At 52.3% G+C, this 18,769-nt stretch overlaps 1 protein-coding gene across 1 annotated transcript in view; it reads right to left on the bottom strand.

Annotated features, from left to right (window-relative positions):
- Window positions 1-721: 721 nt before the first annotated feature.
- Window positions 722-18,769, bottom strand: part of EPHA8 (EPH receptor A8) — a gene marked incomplete at both ends in the record, with an annotated part of 37,133 nt that continues 19,085 nt past the window's right edge. The window contains 14 exons of the mRNA XM_079545465.1: window positions 722-836; window positions 1,933-2,088; window positions 2,360-2,550; window positions 3,681-3,830; window positions 5,174-5,383; window positions 5,658-5,719; window positions 6,521-6,706; window positions 7,447-7,572; window positions 8,118-8,185; window positions 8,617-8,713; window positions 9,068-9,230; window positions 9,393-9,517; window positions 11,999-12,334; window positions 12,825-12,980. Of these exons, the coding sequence (XP_079401591.1) occupies window positions 722-836; window positions 1,933-2,088; window positions 2,360-2,550; window positions 3,681-3,830; window positions 5,174-5,383; window positions 5,658-5,719; window positions 6,521-6,706; window positions 7,447-7,572; window positions 8,118-8,185; window positions 8,617-8,713; window positions 9,068-9,230; window positions 9,393-9,517; window positions 11,999-12,334; window positions 12,825-12,980 (2,141 nt within the window). The remainder of the gene's footprint in view (window positions 837-1,932; window positions 2,089-2,359; window positions 2,551-3,680; window positions 3,831-5,173; window positions 5,384-5,657; window positions 5,720-6,520; window positions 6,707-7,446; window positions 7,573-8,117; window positions 8,186-8,616; window positions 8,714-9,067; window positions 9,231-9,392; window positions 9,518-11,998; window positions 12,335-12,824; window positions 12,981-18,769) is intronic.

Raw genomic sequence — 18,769 nt, 5'->3', positions numbered from 1 at the left:
CTGGGGGAGACCAAAGGACAGGAGATGGCAGTTCTGCCAGGAGAGAAACCTGAGCGTGTGGCCCTAGAAAACATGCCCAGGCCGCCCTGGGTGCTTGTGCTGTGTCCAAACAGGAGCAGTGCTGGTGTGTTCAAGAGGTGGAGACTCCTGTAGGACATGGAGCTTCCAAGGATCCAGGTAGAAAACCCTGGCCCCCTCTTTCCCCAGATGGAGAGAGCACGGGGAGCCTACCAGCAGCCCCTAGCACTGCCAGCAGTCCCTAGTGCTGCAGGCTGGCACTCTGTCCCCTGCTCTCCCAGGCTTAGTGGAGGTGCCCATGAAGTCACTTGCAGGCTGTTCCAGGTTAGAGCACTGTGAGGTACTGGGAGCAGGGTTGCCTCTGCTGTGTGGCAGTCTGTGGGACCCTCCTCAGTTCAGAGATCCAACAGACTCCCCTCATCAAATCCAAAAGAGCTGTGGCCTATGACAAGCTCAGTCCTGTAGGTCATGATATTGCTGTTTTGTTTGCTACTCCTCCCTTTTGGCTTCAGATGGGGGAAGGAGGCAGCAGGATTGTCAAGGTACTTGGAAAGCCATACTTCCACCAAAGCCCAAAATCAAAGAGATGCTGGAGGAGTTCCAGATCATGGTCTGGTGCCCCTTTCTCATTCACCCGCCCCTGCTGCCCCTGTGCCAAAGTAAGTGTTAAGGAATGTGTGGTGTGGGTCTGCAGAGCTGGTGATCAGAGGTGCCTCCTGGGGCCGTTTGTGTTCAGCAGCTGGGAGCGCATGGCCTGGATACTGCTCAAGATCTTCTTCTGGTGACCCATCATGGTGATGCCCAGACTCCGAACATCCCTGGGGAAGAAGGACACTGTCAGAAAACCCATAGGCTGGCCCCATAGAAACACAGCTCCTGACTGCATGCACTCCCCATGACCTCTCGCCTGTTCCTCCTCCAAGGGCCATGGGCATCCTGCCCGGGGAAGAAGCTGTCATTCCCCATGGTACAGCCTCCTGACAGCCTTGGGGGAGCAGGAGCAAGGGCCATTGCTCCTGACAGGCTGGTGGGTGACAAGATCAATGCTCTGCAATTGGATTCAGTTTTAGTGAGATACCCTCAGATAACCTGGTCAGAAAGACAGACGGATGATGAGTTTCTGTGCTCGGAAGCTTCCCTGACGAGTGTAGAAACAAGGATCCATATCAGCTCAATGCCACAGCAAAGACCCCAACTACAGCCCCCAGTCAGTGCACACGACAGCCCTCTGCCTGCATCTTTCCATGTCCACTTTCACCGGTTCCTACTTTGCTTGTCCCAACCAATGCATGCACTATCACATCCTTCCTGAGTCACAGTAGCTAATGTCTGGCTGCCTCACACCTTCTGACAGGGAGCAACTCTCCTCAGAGGTGAAAAGACTGCTTCATACTCAGAGATATGAAAGCTATCAGCAAAAGATGGGGAGCATAAGCCTAGGGTGGGGAACAGCTATACTTGCCATCCCTTCTGGTACCACTTATGGCAACAACTACCCCAGAGAACCTCCATAGGGATGCTTGAGCAACAGAAGAAGGAGAACAGATGGTGGAATAAGCCTTTTTCAGCCCTCCTTTGTCCAGACTTGGTCACTAGGCAGCAATTTCTGTCTCTGTTCCATCAAGTTTCCAAGCAGACAGGACCACTGGGACCAGCAACGTGGAACGTGGTGATGCCTGAAGCACCCTATAGCTTCTTACTTTCTGATTTCCCCCTGATGGGAGTGAGATAAGAGAGAAAGAGGCAGGGGAGGGTCTGTATTCACTTGGCAGAGGATTTCCAGAGCATCCTGGTACAGACCAATCTCGATTTCCTGAGGGGTGGCATCGTTCTCTTCAAGGACTAGCAAGGTCAAGCAAGCCAAGGCAGAGTTTGGGGAAACCCCATCAGTGCTGTCTGCTTCTTGGTACTCACTCAATGTTCATGCTCATCACCATGCCCAGGGAGGAGTACCCTGCCATGGCAAAGTTGTCCCGGTAGTGCCCCAGCCGGATGGAGTCCAGCCAGTCCTCCACTGTCAGGCAGGAGGAGAAGTCAAGGAGAGTCCTGTTGAAGGGCGTCTGGGTGAACCTGGAGCAGAACAAAGGGGTCAGCCCTGGAGATTGAGTAGAGATTGCATGACGGTTTCAGTTGGAACCGACCCTTAAAGGCCATCTGGTGCAACCCCCCTGCAATGCACAGGGACACCCACAGCTCCATCACTGCTCAGAGCCCCTCCAGCCTGACCTTGGGTGTCTGCAGGGATGGGGATCCATCACCTCTCTGAGCAACCTGTGCCAGTTCCTCACCACGTGCACACAACGTTTCCCTTGTATCCCTGCAGCACCCAGGGAGCCCTTACCGGTTCACGGTGGCAGTGCACTTCAGGTTGTCGGGGTTTCGGATGAGTTTGTCCAGAATGCCAACGATCTGGGAGAAGCGAGGCCTCTCGCTTCGGTCCTTCTGCCAGCAGTCCAGCATCAGCTGGTGCAGGGCTGTGGGGCAGCCCATTGGGGCCGGCAGGCGGTAGCCTTCCTCCACTGAGTTAATGACCTGAAAGGAAGCCACACGCTATAGGGGAGCTGCTCTCCTGCCCGTATCCAAGCACCCTAAACTGCTGTCCGCAGGGAAGCACTGGTGCATGAGCTCTTAAGGCTGTCAGAAGGGGAAATAGCGGGGTGCACACCAGATTCATGCTGAATGACAAGTTTATTGCCAGTGAGCTGTGCACAGCATCTGCAGAGAGCTGGAAGCAGGCTGGATGCCACACACATACAAGAAATCACTGCTATGACAGCAGATTGATTAAGTGGTCCAGCAGGCCTAAAATATCACAGCTTGCCTCCAGCAGATAAGTCACGAGAGCTTCATTCACATTCAGTTGTTCTACAACTGGAGCTTGCCACTGCACAGCAAGGCTGCAAGAACTCTGCTCAAAGGAATGCGCAGAGGATGCTGTGTAAGTCCCTGTGGCTCCGTCACCAGAGCTACTTTCTAAGATAAGAAAATCACTAAGGAGAGAGGGGACACTCAGGACTCAAGGGCAGGGAGAAAGCAGGCAGATGTATAGTTTCCATAGGTAACACAAGGAGCCCTGTGGTTCTATGGAGTCAAAAACCAAAGGTGACACAGGTTTGGGTTTCTTGGGAACAACCTGTGGGCAGAGGGAGGGTGGATGCCAGCATGGGAGGAATTGGCAGGTGAGTGCCTAGGGACCATGGGACCCCGAGCTCTAGCCGGTATGGTATGGTAAGGTGGCACAACGTGTTGACTGATATGGAGTAGTTAGCATTCAGGTTCTGGTTGGGATTTAGTTTTGGATGTGGGTTTGGGTTAGGGTTATGGGTTGGGTTAGGGGTAGGATTGGGGTTAAAAGGTTCAGTTTGGGGTAAGGGTTAGGGATAGAGTTATGGGAAGGGTTCAGGTTAGGGGTAGGGTTAGGGGTAGGGTTAGGGGTAGGCAGGGATGGGGATGTGTACAGCCAAGCACAGCCAGGAGCCACTGTGCAGCAAAACAAAGTCACACTGGTGTCACCAGGCAGGGGACAGGCACATTGCACATCGCCCAGAAGGGATGTGAGGAGAGGTAGGGGCCGCCCTCCCTTTTCCTCAGCACCCCGCTAGGCTGGCTTGGGGTGGGGCAGGAGGGGCCATGTGCTGTCGTGCTCCCCCAGGCCCACTCACATCCCTGTTGGTCATGTTCCAGTAGGGACGCTCGCCGTAGGCCAGCACCTCCCACATGACGATGCCGTAACTCCACACGTCGCTGGCGGAGGAGAACTTGCGGTACGCGATGGCCTCTGGAGCAGTCCAGCGGATGGGGATCTTGCCCCCCTGAAACAACAAGAGACAAGTGCACCATTTTGTACGCTCTTCTAAGGTTGGAAAGACCTCTGAGGTCTTCCAGTCCAACCGTGCGTCTACCACCAATATTGTCCACTGACCACATCCCTCAGTGCCACATCTCCACGTTCCTTGATCACCTCCAGGGACAGTGGCTCCACCACCACCCTGGGCAGCTGTGCCAGCGCATTGCCGCTCTCTCTAAGAATAAATTTTCTCAATATCCAACCTGAACCTCCCCTGGCACCATTACTACAGAGCCAAGGGCTACCACTGCACAAGAACACGGAGGAAAGGCAGAGAGCCTGGCTAGTTCAGTGCAGCAAACAAGGGGAGTTGTGTTGTGTGCTCCCTGCCTGTTACTGATTTGGCAGGCAAGTGCTGAGGAGAACTTGTTGAATTAAAGGCTGACTGTGCTAACAAAAAACAGCAATAAATGGGCTAAGAATACATTTAAGCCAGAAATGTGGTTGCTGGCAACTTGAAGAGAAAAGCTGCGGTGCACGGAATGTAGGGGGGGCTTTCCAGAGCAGCTGAGGCAGACTCAGTGTGTACCCCCTTTCAGAGGTCCCTGTCTAGAGTGAGAATTGCCTCCACCCAACTTTGTTCTACCTGCTCTGTCACATTCCTTGATGGGTATTGAAGGTGACAGATGCATCCTTTGTGACGGGATACCTTCCTACACAAGTTTATGAAGAAGAAAGCATCCTTATATTAAGGATATTCTGAATGAGACTGTGTCAGAGAGTTTATGCTCCTGACCCTATCACTGCATACTCGTGGTTCGTGCCATGGTTTACCCCAAATAAACCTGAGGCTCTGTTTGCTTCTCTACTTCCTTTCCTGAAAAGTGATGCTCAGACTCCTCAGCTGCCTCTGCGAACTGACCCACGTTGAGAACATTTGTCCAGCCAGAGGAGTGCTTTGGGAGCACACTGATTTATGTCATTGCCAGGAAAAAAGCAAAAAGGAGACATTCCCTCAATATATTTCATTCTCCTCTTACGACCTCTGGTAGAGGAGCATATCGAGCTCCAGAGCAGTCAGATTGGCCAGAGAATCTTAAAATAGATTCACGGATAAACATGTCCTACATTAAAAGTCCAACCATCCACCTACCACCAATATTGCCACTATACCACGTCCCTAAGTACCACATCTACAAGTTTCTTGAACACAGTGGAGAAGCATAAAGGAGGAGCATTCTCATGTAATGTGTTAAAAGCACTTTGGGTTCACGTCCAAATAACAGCAAAGAAGTGACTTTTTCCTTTCCTGCACTGCCTATCCTGACACAAGCGTCTAACTTCACCTGCCTGGGGCAACCACCATACCGTGGTGGTGTAGGCAGCATCCGGGTCATCCTCAAGGATGCGGGAGAGGCCGAAGTCGGACACTTTGCAGACCAGGTTGCTGTTGACCAGGATGTTGCGGGCAGCCAGGTCCCGGTGCACGTAGCCCAGGTCAGACAGGTACCTCATGCCTGCTCCGATGCCGCGCAACATGCCCACCAGCTGGATGATGGTGAACTGCCCATCGTGCTTCTGGAGAAGGAAGCAAATTGGAGTTCGTTTGTGTTTTTCTCTATCTCTTGAGCCTCTCTCCTGCCCCCCAGGCCCACTGCCCACTCTTCCCTTGGGCAGGTGCCCTGCATCGGTGCTGCTGTGGGGAGTCTACTGAAGAGGTGACAGAGCCTACTGCCCTTGCGCAGGGGCCAGGATGGCCATGGGGCTGAGGAGTGTGACCCAACCGTATCTTCTGTCTTGCAGCCCAGAGGACCAGATGAGTTCAATGAATACAAATATGAGAGCTTCTTACCCTGAGAAAGGTGTCTAGTGAGCCGTTCTCCATGTACTCAGTAACAATCATGACCAATTTGCCTGCAGAAGACAAAGGAGGTCAAGTTAACAAGTCACCTTCCTCCAAGAAGCCCAATGCTATCCTTTAACTGGGAGCAATGCTAATGCAGGCCTAGGGATCTCCTGCAGCCCCACACAGTGGAGGGCACAACGATGGAGATCTGGCCAGAACCCCAGTGGAGATGTGGCCAAAACCTCGACACTTAACCCTCCCTCCAGGTGTTATTGAAGTGGCTGGGTCAGCTTTCTTAGCCCATTGAAATTTGCATGCCATTAACATAATGCTCTGCATCCCAATGTGCCTTTTTGAAGGAAGGCTTCAAATTACTATTCTATACAGGCAGCTTTTAAAAGAAACACTCATGGGTAGGACTTCTCCTGATCCAATAGCTCTGACCTGGGGCACCGGGGAGCGTTGCACAGCAAGGTGAGGAACGGCCATGTGAAAGGGCTGTCCTGTAGCAGAAGACACGGGGGCAATCTCAATTAATCTAATTTAGCCCCCTCCCTACGACCCAGACGTCTGGGATGCAGCCAACAAGCGGTTCATTTCTCTAATGGAGTTCAAAGGGGAAGGAGGAAAGCAGCTGGGAACAGACCGTCTCCCTCTGAAGATGTTAATGGGGAATGTCAATCAGGAGAGAAAGCTTCCTGGCAAGAAGCATGGCAAGAAGGGATCTCTCCCTGCTGCATGAGCTCTCCCATGCTATCAGCAGTAGAGATGGGCCGCAGGGGACCACATAGCTGACAAACCAGTAGCTAGAACAGCACCCACACTGGTCTCTGACTCCCACCTCTTGCCCTTCCCCATGTGCAACCTACTCCTGGTCACCACCCCCTCCAAGTGGATGACATTGGGGTGGTCGAACTGTGCCATGATGCTGGCTTCGCTTAGGAAGTCACGCCTCTGCTTCTCAGTGTAGCCTGCCTTCAGAGCCTTGATGGCCACGGGGATCTCCCTCTTCCCTGGCAGCTTCAGGCGACCGTAGCACACCTCTCCAGATTCCCCTGAAGGCAAGGCAACGCAAAGTGAAGGCACAGAGTCATTAAGGATGGAAAAAGAGCACTAAGATCATCCAGTCCAATCCCAACCCACCCCCATCATGCCCACTGACCACATCCCTCAGTGCCACATCTCCACATCCCATGAACATCTCCAGGAGTGGTGACTCCACCACCTCCCTGGCATGGGGCACTCCTCAGCTCCTTGCACCGGCCCTCCAGCACCACAGATGCCCTGTGTTCCTGCAGTTCACTCCAGACCTCGGGGCCTCTTAGTGCTGGTGAAGCTCCAGCGTTGTCTTCCTGTGCTTCCCTGTGCTGCCCTGCAAGCCCCTGTTCCTAGGCAAAAATCTACTTTGTTCTGCGCATTTACCATTTTGCCTGCAATTTTCTTGCATCTCATCACCCCAGTTGCTCACACTGAGCAGGGTAGTTGTGTTTGGGCACCCACGCGGGACAGGCCGAGCCATCTGCCAGTGTCAGCCAGAGCCGTCAGTGCCACGCCAGCTGAGCAGCTCCCACCTGTGCCTGGCTGATGCGGAGGAGTTTATTTCATGCACTAAAAAACCATCCTCCCTACGATTCTGGTCCCAGAGAAACAAGGAGCAGATGAAGCCCTTATGGAGCATTGTAACAGATGCCTCAGAAAGCAAATTGCTCGGGGAAACATGATAGAATGGAATTATTTAGGTTGGAAAAGACCTTCAAGATCATCCAGTCCAGCTTAACCCAGACTGGGGACTCACCAGACCCAATGACCTTCTCGATCTTGATCCGGGAAGCCTCAATTTCACGGGTGAACTCATGCACAGCTTGGCAGGGGTCTTCATATGTGTGGGGATCCACGTAGAACTTTGACTCGGGGAACTTCACTGTCAGGTTTCAGAGGGGAGAGAGGAAACCAGCTCTTCCACACAGCCCTGCTATGGGGTTGGGCAGCCAGGAGCTGGGAGATGGATGGGCAGGGGCAGGACTCCTAGGGCAACCCCAAGGGAACCCACAGCACTCCTTGGCAGGGCAATGTCCTTGGAGCAGTCCAGGACCTGGCCACCCCAATCTCCTCCATATGATCCTCACCCCTAACAACTCCTCATGTGGGTCTGTGGTGCAATTTTCACTCTTCCGGCCTGACACTGAATCACAGAATCACAGAATGGTTGGGTTGGAAGGGACCTTGAAGCCCACTCCATTCCAACCCCACTGCCATGGGCTGGTTGCCCCCCACCAGATCAGGTTGCTCAAGTGATGAACCTTCCAGAGCTGCATCTCACGATGTGCAGCCACTCCACCCCTCCACCCTGTGATGGCAGTGGTCAACATCCCTCCCATGTGGAAGTGCCAGGGAATATAGTACAGGTTCCTGCCCAGAAAACTGAAGTCCTGCACAATCTGGGAGCAGAAGCAGAGAGGGCCCTACCTTGCCCATTCTGATAATGCATCTTCTCCTCATCGGAGTCCTGGAACGCCTTGCTGTACCCACAGTGCCTGCCATAGGGACACAAGGGTCAGAGGGTGCTCCTGGCTCCCACCAGCAGCCTGAAGGCTGGGTAGAAAGCAGCACAAGCCAGGCCTGGAGCTAGACTAAGGATCTGCCAACATCCCATCATCAGAGAGAACTGCACAGCGCTTCCCTCTCCATTTTCCCCCTCTAACAGTTGCAGAGAGCACTGAGCTCACCTCTTGCCCTCCTTTCCTCCAGACTGGACAACCCCGTTGTCATCTCACAGTCTAGAGGGACAGCTGTAGATGTTGGTTCTGCCTTGGGGAAGGCAGAGGCAGGATGACTCTATTGGTTTCTTATTCAATCTTGACGTACAACTGCCCAAGCCAAAACTGATAGAGAGATGTGCCCAAGCTCTCTCGTCCCTCCCGTCACACCTGGTGACAAACTTCACCAACCTCCAGAAAACACTCACCTCTTCTTGCAAATTAAGACCACCAGCAAGGCAACGAGGCCAGTGATGAGTGTCAAGCAGATCCAGACAATGGTCATCGTGTCATAGCGGAGGGAAACTGGAAGAAATAGGGGAGGAGGAGGTGAGCTGGAATGGGGAAAGCTCTGCTGAGATCAGAAATTCCCCTACCCTACCAGGGTCATAGAATCATAGAATCATTCCAGCTGGAAAAGACAACTCAGATCATCCAGCTCAACCCCAACCCATCCCCACCATGCCCACTAACCGTGTCCTTCAGTGCCACATCTCCACATCCCTTGAACACCTCCAGGGACAGTGACTCCACCACCTCCCTGTGCCCCTGCACCACCACTGCCTTCAATAATAAAGCACCATCACCCATCCAACGCCCATTCTGGGGGTCTCCCAGCACACAGGGCACACTGTCTGTAGGGAGACCACACATACTCACCTGGCTTCCCCGTTTCCACCTCCACAGTCTGGCTGAACCTCCCACATCCTGCAGAGGTTCGGGCCCGAACCTGAAAGATGTATCGGGTGGCAGGCTTGAGCCCAGAGATGGTGGCAGCGGTGCCCTTGGATTTCAGGGTCGAATAGCTCTGCATTTCCTTGTCCTGTGGAAAATCAACATCAAAAACCTTGCTGCATCAGCACGGCAGCCATAGGAAGAGAACAAAGCCTTCCAAAATAGTCTGATTGCAGCAATTGAAGCTGAAACCAAGCCCTGTCCCCACTGCCATGCTGGGAGAGATTTGCAGCCACAAGCTCAGCTTTACCTTCTCATAGTACTTGATCTCATACTCCAGGATGATGCCGTTGGGCTGGTCTGGCTCCTGCCACAGCAAGGTGACACTGTTCTGACCCGTGCTCTCATGGCGGACGGCCACCACCTGCGATGGGGCTGGGGATGCAGAGGCATGGGGTTAGGGCAGCAGGGAATGACGGAACACAGAACCCTCTGAAACAGTTTAAAACACATTTCTGCTTTAATTAAAGCCACGTGGAGCTGAGGGCTGTGCAGGATGGGTTTGTATATGGGCTTGTGTTTGCTGCAGTTGTCTCAAGTTATTTCCTATGGAGTGAGCAAGCTCCCCATGGGTGAAAGAGTGACAGCTTTGGGGCAGAGCAATGGGGCACCTGGGTCCTGGAAACACAATGGGAGCTCGAATGGCAGTGGTGAATTCTGGCTTGTCTTCAGGCTGGCTCTTCTGAGCAGAAATCTGAGTGCTGTGCTTGCTATGACAGAATGAAGGGATGTCATTCAAGCTTGAGAAGTGGGCTCATGCAAATCGAATGAGGCTCAACAAGGACAAGTGCGAGGTGTTACCTTTGGGCTGGGGCAATCCCAGATACACAGACAGTCTGGGAGAAGAGCTCATTGAGAGCAGCTCCTGTAAGGCACCAGGGTGGCAGTGCTCGTCTCCAGGTGGGCTCAGCAGAGGGATAAAGAAGTGGTAGGAGCAGGCACTGGTAACAACAGGACCTTGCTCTCCTGCCAACCATGAGCTAACTCAGGCGGACCCTGACTTTCTTTTGCCAGCAGGAGGAGATTGGATATAAGGAAGAAGTTTGTTACAGTAAGTGTGGTGAGGCACTGGCACAGGTAGCTCAGAGAGGTGGTGGATCCCCATCCCTGCAGACACCCAAGATCAGGCCGGAGGGGCTCTGAGCACCGATGGAGCTGTGGGTGTCCCTGCTCAGTGCAGGGGAGTTGGACCAGATGGCCTTTAGGGGTCCCTTCCAACTCAAACCATTCCGTGATGATATGGTTTGCAAAGATGAGATGCACTTTTCCCTATAATCATTGCCATCACTTGCCAGGGGGTGGCACTGCTGTGAGCTCAGAGCAGAGCATGAACTGCCGCCTGCCCCTTCGGGATGGGACAGAAGGCTGCAAGGAGCAACCTGAAAAATTCATTCTCCGCTTTGTGTTCCTGTCAATAAACAAGTGCTCTCCGTGCTCCTTGCCTCCTGCAGAAAGGGATCCTCCACCAGCTGATGTGTAGAGAGAGGGAGATGACAAAGGACACAAAAAAGCAGAGAAAATTGAGAGCTGCATGACAGCTTGTCCTCATTGTGTCCCTACTCCTCACACTTACCTCCAGCAGCAAAGGGAACAGAGAGTCCAAGGTAGGAGCACATCATCCACACAGGAAAATCACAGAATCAGTCAGGTTGGAAAAGAGTTCTAAGATCATCCAGTCCGACCATCCACCTTCCACCATTAGCACCCCTTGATCATGTCCCTCAGTGCCACATCCACCCTGTCCTTAAACACCTCCAGGGACAGTGACCCCACCACCTCCCTCTGCCAGTGCCAGCCACTCTTTCTGAGATTGAGTTGTTCCTAATATCCAACCTGGTGCAACTTGAGGCCATTACCCCTCATCCTATTGCTGTTACCTGGGAGCAGAGGCCAATCCCACCTCAACACAACCTCCTTTCAGGAGTTGTAGGGAGCAGTGAGGTCTCCCCCGAGACTCTTCTTCTCCAGACTGACCCATCGCAGCCCCCTCAGCTGCTCCCCATAGCACTGTGCTCCAGACCCCTCACAGCTCCATTCCCTTCTCTGAACATACTCCAGGGTCTTGATGCCTTTCTTGTAGTGAAGGACCCAACACTGCACACTGCACAGGGGTGCAGCCTCATCAGAGCTGAGTACAGAGGGATGATCATCTCCTGCTCTCACTGGCTGTGGTATTTCTGACACAAGCCAGGATGCCATCAACCTTCTTGGCCACCTGGGCACACTGCTGGCTCATGTTTAGCTGAGCATGGATCAATACTCCCATATCCTTCCATACAAATTTTTAATCACTGTCCCAAACCCGTAGCACTGCCTGGGGTTGTTGTGGCTGAAGTGCAGAATACAGTGCTTGATCTTGATCAGTGTTGACCACCTTAACGTGAACTTCATCATACTGGCCTCAGCCCATTGATCAGCCTGTCCAGGTCCCTCTGTAGGACCTTCCCACCCCAGGCAGATGGATATCTCCTCCCAGCTGGGTGTCATCTGCAAACTTACTGAGGGCGCACTCATTTCCCTCATCCAAACAGTCAATAAAGATATCAAACAAGAAGGGTCCCAGTACCAACCCCTGGGGAACATCGCTGTGACTGGCCATCAGCTGAGCGTGACTACGTTCATCACTATTCTGTGGGCCTGGCTATCCAGACAGTTCTTTACCTAGCAAAGGGTGCATCTGTCCCAGCCACAGGCCACAGCTTCCCCAGGAGAATGCTGTGGGAGACAGAGTGAGATGCTGTGCTGAAACTCTAGATAGACTGTCCTTCCCTCACCTAGCAGGTGGGTCACCCTGCCATAGAAGGAGTCCAAGTCGGTCAAGCAGGACCTGCCTTTCAAGAACTCAAAGCCTCCTACCTGCCTGGTTGGTTGTGATGTTGGCCACGGCGGCTCTCCTGGCCTCCACGCTGAGATCCGACACCCCATTGACAGCCTCCACCCAGAAGGAATAATTGGTGTGGGCCAGGAGATTGGTGATGGTCAGCGCTCCCTGCACCAGGCTCATCTGCTGGGGGACGAAGCGGATCCCACCGCCGCACGCCTCGCACTGCCCCGCATCGGCCCCGCAGCGCCGGCACTGCACGTTGTACACCACGTCACTGCGCCCCCCCTTGTCCAAGGGAGGACCCCATTCCAGTGTCACCGAGGTGCCGTTAACGCTGGAGACCAGGTTCACCGGAGCGGAGGGAGGGCCTGGAAAAGGAGGAGAGGGTGAAAACGGTGCAAAAGGGGAGCAAATCTGAAGTGTCAATAGGCTGCAAGGTGGGGAAATGAAACGGTGAACTCATGTGTCCTGGGAAGATGAGCAACCGTAGAATCATGGGATATCCCAATATCCCAAGCTGGAGGCCATAAGGATCACTGAGTCCAGCCCCTGGCTCTGAACAGGACCACCCAAAACCCAAATCCTATGTCCGAGTGTTATGCAAACAGCTCTGGAGCTCCAGCAAGCAAACCCTCCTGTGATGTGTTCAGCCCATTTCAATTGCACTGAGCTCCCAATGCAGAGAGCTGGGCTGAACCTGGATGCCAAGCTCCAGTGCCACCATCCATCCATGGCACAACAAAGCTTGCCTTGCTCTATGGAATCCCAGGGCTCCGACCCTGCAACACAAGGAGAGCTGAAGCTAGAAGGCTGCAGCCCCTGGGCAGCACACACAGAGCCATGCCGGGGGGTACTTACGTGTGCAGGCAGCCGAGGGGGGGTCCTGCACTGCCCGGTAGAAGCTGCTGTCACAGCGGCACACGCGGGCTGCCCGGCTCTCCGAATGGCTGTGTGGGGGGCACTTGGCACACAGCTGGTCCCCAGGGTCCGACTTGTAGAAGCCCAGCTGGCATGCTGCTGGGAGGAAGGGGCAGTGGTCAGAAGGTGTGCTAAGAGTGCCCAAGAGCATCATCCACAGGAGCACAGCGCTCTGCATGCCCCTGGTTTGTATAACAAAGCCACGAGTTTCCTTTTCCAAGGGAAAAAAACATCTCCTCTCATTTCATGTCGCAGCAAAGAGACTTTGCATGCATACAGCCTGCTCTCTGCAGAGGGACAGCAAGGCTAGGTGAGGTTTGTTTGGTAACACAGCTCTCACTGCTTTGCACTATAACTCAGTTTGTTCCTAAATCCCTGCTCCTCTGCCCCCCAAAGGGCATCAGAACACAGAGTGGGAATGCCAGAGATGCAAGGGAAGGAAGATCTGGTGGAGAGCAGTGATCCTTTCCCCCAGCCAGCACTGATAAGGTCACACCTCGAGTACTGGGTCCAGTTCCAGTACAAGACACACAGTCATACTGGGGACAGCCTAATGGAGGGCCAGCAAGATGGTGCGGGGACTGGAGCAGCTCTGCTATGAGTCTTTGCAGGGCACATCTATCTGTGCAGCTAACAGTGGTCAGGGAGTCCCGATTAAAGGGGAACTGGAGTGGTTCCCCCCATCAATGTTTAATCAGGGGCAGAGGAGTGAACGCTGTATGGACAGGAAGGATGGGAACATGAAACGTCGCAGATTTGCACCAACTGTAATCACTTAGCATTTAATGCTGTAAAGAAACATTAATTACCTATGGCAATAACTCACAATTATTTTAGATGCGCCCAGGAGGAAAATTATCCTAAATGACAAATTGCAAGTGAATTTGTGCACCAGGGCAGCACAAGCTCTCAGCACCTGAACAGTACAGGCATGCAAGCAGGCTGGGGGGAGGCTGAGGCTGGGGCTGGTGGTGCTCTGGGTGGAGTCGTGCACCTCATTGACTTACGCAAGGCCTTTGACATGGTCCCACATCACATCATTATCTCTAAATTGGAGAGAGATGGATTTGAAGGGTGAACAAGGAATTGGTTGGGTGGTCACAGCCAGAGGGCTGTGGTCGATGGCTGTGTGTCCAGATGGAGGCTGGTGATGAGTGGTACCCCCCGGGGGTCCATCTTGGGACCAGTGCTCTTTAGTATCTTTATCAGTGACACAGGCACTGGGATCCAGAGCACCCTCATCAGTTTGCTGATGGCCCCAAGCTGAGCAGTGCAGTTGACACGGCAGAAGGAAGGGATGCCATCCAGAAGGACCTGGGTGGGCTCGAGAAGTGGGTGCACGAGAACCTAATGAGGTTCACTGTGGCCAGGTGCAGTGTTGCTTTTGGGTTGGAGCTCCTGGGAGCCCTGTAGAAAGGTAAGAATTTCTCTTCTAAAAAGAATTATTTTTTGCAATGAATACCCTCTCTGTGTATCTGAGGATCTCAGGCAAAACAAGCAGCCCCCAGAGCAGCAGGTTTGTCTCAGAGGCAGCGAGCATGGGTAGGGCTCTGCCAACCATCTGTAGTTCAGTCCGTTTGTTTCCCTCCCTCCCCATCCTCTGGGGACGGGACAACATCTGCTAATGATCTGGCACGGCAGGGGAGATGATAGATGGACCTGTCGGGGAGTCACCAGCCAGGACGCACTCTGTTCAGCCTGGGGAGCTGTCAGGATGAGCGCTCCACACACACCCAGTGGGACCGCCAAGGCTGCCAACGACAGCCCCCACCCTGTGGGCTGTGTCCCCATCCCATGAGGTCTGTGCAGGGCATGGCTGGGAGGTGCCTTGGGGCAGCCCTGTTGCCTTCCCTGCAGCAAAGCTTTTCAGGTTTTCCCTGCACCTGATCCTTTGGGAAGAGATAAAGATGGAAATAAGGGTATCATTGGGTCCCAGTGCCATCCAGGCTGCAGGAGAAGCTGACACTGAAAGTCCCAGCTCTTTTAAATCCATTTTCAGCATGATGCTGGCAATCTCTACTCCAGTGTGACACGGGCACTGATACAAAACATTATTTAGAGCCACACAGAACTATAGAATCATAGAGTGCTTTGAGTTGAAGGGACCCTGAAGGCCACCTGGACCAACACCTTGCAATGCACAGGGACACCCACAGCTCCATCAGTGCTCAGCTCCCCTTCAGCCTGACCTCTGCAGGGATGGGGCATCCATCACATCAGGCATCTGCCTCATTGCCCCAAAACTTGTGCATTTAATCCCAGGACAGCACAGGCTCTATCTCAGTTATTTGGTGGCATGGGGAGGCATCTGCCTGAATTTCTATACCATGCATTGCCCCACGGCCCAATGCTAGAGTTAGAAAGAAAATCTCTTTCCAAAACTGCCTTGTCAGAGGCTCTTAGAACTATTTAAGGTTTCTGGGAAAAAAAAAAAAAAAAAAAGAGAAACCAGCAATTTTCACCAGACCAAAAACAAACCCGGAGAGCTCTGCTCAGAAGGAGTGGAGCAGAATGCAGATGAAGGCACTGGGTGTACCCCCGCATCCCTGCTGCAGGGCTTTGGGGAGTGAAGATGCCTACATGAAAAAAATCAAGAGCTTAATCCCAGCCCCTGCTGGAACCAGCTCACAGTTTTGGGTGGTGTGTGAGACGTCTCACCACATCTTTATGGCTACGGATGTATGCGTGGGGCTAAGGTTTAAAATAGGGGCCAGCATGCAAGTGAAAAGCACCCCAGAGGCCAGCACAGCCCCCACACAGCTGAGCACCACCAGTTTTGGCTCCCTTTCTCATTTTGGGACACGCTATCAGAAGCATCTTGTTTTCAGGAAGGGGAAGGAGACATCGTGTTGCGTCAGAAGTGTTGACATGGGTGGGATCTGGACCTCGTGCCAAGCGCAGGATGCATTTTTGGCAGGGTGCTGCTGCTCTGTGGGAAGCAAGAGCCTCTTCCACATGTAGGGTGATCGCACTGAGACTGGTGGGGAGCTGAAGGTTCCCAGCATACCGTTGCAATGTGCCATCGACTGTAAGCACTGGTGCACAAAGCACGCTGCTGGGTTGCGGACTCCCCAGTGGCACCTGAACATTGGTAGTGCAGAGGGACAACTCCCAAACCTGGATAAATTCTGCAGAACAGAAGAATTCACACCAACGCCACTCATTCCCGATGTGGTGAAGGTCTTTGAATACTGCCAGAACCATTTATTTCTAACCAGAAAAAGACTACATGCTGCCTAGGTTAGTCTTGGAAATCTAAAGGGTGCAGATCCTGCTCTTTCTGCAATGACCTCTCCTGGGGCTGCATAATCCATTGAGAAAATAACTTTTTTCTTAATGCGCAGACTAAACTTTGCAAGCAGCGCATAGCTGCAACACATCCTCTTTGCAGTCTAGATGTGGAACCTTGCTTGAGATATACAGAAGGTGATATCATCTCGCCAGATGCTCCTGCCCGCATTTTTACAAAGCTTGCAAAGCAACAATGGAAATCTTGTGAATCACTGAGTTAATTTGATTTCCTTGCCTGGCATTGCTCAAAGGATGCTTGCATCCCTTGCACTGCATGTATTCAAAGCTACCACCGCTCAGGGCAACCATCCTTCCCTACTGACTTTCTTCCCATGGACGCACAGCTGTACTCATGAGCATATAATTACCAAGCTGGGTATTTTCTCCTCTTCATTAGCAATGCGGTGGTGCTTTAATTGCTCGATTAAAGTTGCCCACTATAAAGGTTTAAGGTACATTAAATTTGCTGATTGGCTCATCAGTGCAAGTTTCACCAACTGGAAAAAAAGTAACTGGTTCCCAGATTGCCAACCAGACCCTCCAGATTCATTTCCTTTGGGCATGACCCTAGTGGCAAAGGGGTTTGCTCATGGGGGGGACAACTGGACAACTGCCCCTATCCCATTCTCATCTCACTTTTTGATTAGGGTTAGGTTAGGGTTAGTGTTAGGGTTATGGTTATGGTTAGTGTTAGGGTCAGAGTCAGGGTTATGGTTAGGGTTATGGTTAGGGTTAGGGTTATGCTTAGGGTTAGGATTAGTTAGGGTTTGGGTTAGGGTTAGGGTTAGGATTACAGTTATGGTTTAAGTTATGGTTACTGTTAGGGTCAGGGTTCAGGTTCAGGTTTAGGGTTGAGGTTATGGTTATGGTTATGCTTAGGGTTATGGTTTTGGTTAGGGTTAGGGTTAATGTTAGGGTGGTGGCAGTAGTGGGATAGGGTTAGAGCTGGAAGCTGTTGAAGGAGACTGTCTTCCCTGCCACAGAAGCAAACTAGTGTTGAAATGCTCGCCTTGAAACCCCCCTTAGTGCATCTCCCTGATTGCACTGACCTTACTGAAATGCATCTCAACTTGGTACAGCGACTGTATATAAATACAGTGAATTATGCTGCTTGTCTTCCTACCTGGTAAATTGCTGGAACGGACACTTTTCACTTATGCTATCACTTATTCCGCTATTTAGGCTGAGTGGTGGCTGTTTGCTGTGTGTAAGAGATACTGTGGACTGTGACACTTCAAGGAGGAAACTGAGGCTGCCTGTGGATGGTGGGGAGGGAGGGGCACAAAGTCTTTTGGAACATTGAAACTGAAGGAGAAAAGCAAGTACGTGGCACAGTTCTGTTGCCCTGGGAGGGAGACCCAGAGAGGTGTCATCATTGGGGTGTCCTTGGAAGGAAGTGAAGCCTGACAGAGCCCACCAAGGGTTGGGTTGCAAATAGGATAAACACAAAGGGTCAGAGATCCCATCCGAGTCAAAGAAAGGGGCACTCAAGGTAAAAAGCAAGGGAAGAAGGATGACAGGGAGAGTAACGTGCTGCTCTCTATGAGTGGCCAGCCTCGCTCCATGCTTCCCAGCTCCGTGGCACTGCCTTCTGCCTCCTCTAGAGGGCTGCGAACAGCTCAGGCCACGGTTTGGTTTCCGGAGCTCTCTTCCATCACTCTGGCAGGTCCTTAGAAAAATGAATGTTAAAGAGGAGGGGGAGAAAACTCCGCTGTTCAAACATCTTTAGCTTTGACAAATAAGGCGTCTGGCTGTGAAAGGCAAAAGGAAATTAATTTGGAATCACATTTTAAACACTGCCATAAAGGCAAAGTATCTTCTCTCTAATTTTTTTTTCCCCCAAGCAAAAAAAAAAAAAAAAATTAAAAAAATTGTCCCTGGTATTTATAGAAAGATTATTAGGGCCACAAGGAGTGATTTATATCATCTCATCCCAGTGACGGAAAATGAAAAATTAGTGGGGACGACAGCCACTGGAATCCTGCTTTTGTTCATCTGACAATTAAAACGGCTAATTTCCAACCCCGACAGATCCTCCTGGGTTATAAATCATCCCAGAAAGGCACTTTTCACTGTGAAAAATGAACTCTGCCCCAGTCGAGCACGAGAAGCTAAGATCAGAGATTTGCGTCTGTTTTGGTTTTGTGTGTAGATGTATGTAATCCAGACCCCGAACCAAAGGAGATCCTGGGAAGGAAGCGCTGTCTCCACTCGCTTGGTGCTGGGCTATTGGACTCTCCGTGCTCAGCACCATCCTGCTGAACCCAGCTGGTCCATAGCCAGTTGTTTTGGTTGGGGTCGTGACCGCTATGCCATCATTGGACAGGGCTGGATAAGTGCATGAGGATGAAAAAGTCCTCCCTCTGCTCCCAGCCTCCATGCTTAAGAGTGGTGACCTCCTGCTGAGGAGGAATACGCAGAGGATGTTTGGCCCTTTGGAACCAAACCTCCAGCTCACAGCTCCTTGTAGCCATGGGATGCACTCAACTCAGTGCCTGTGCCCTTTCCATGGTGGCACGTGCTGAGCACACTTCACACCCACCCTCCCCCTTAACACGGGAGAGGAAAACATATTCTGAATTATCAGACCTGTC

This window comes from Tetrao urogallus (genome assembly GCF_951394365.1).
Source record: "Tetrao urogallus genome assembly, chromosome: 21".
NCBI classification, from domain to species: Eukaryota; Metazoa; Chordata; class Aves; order Galliformes; family Phasianidae; genus Tetrao; species Tetrao urogallus.
Note: the sequence above shows the minus strand (reverse complement) of the source record. Positions and strands in the feature narration are given on the sequence as shown.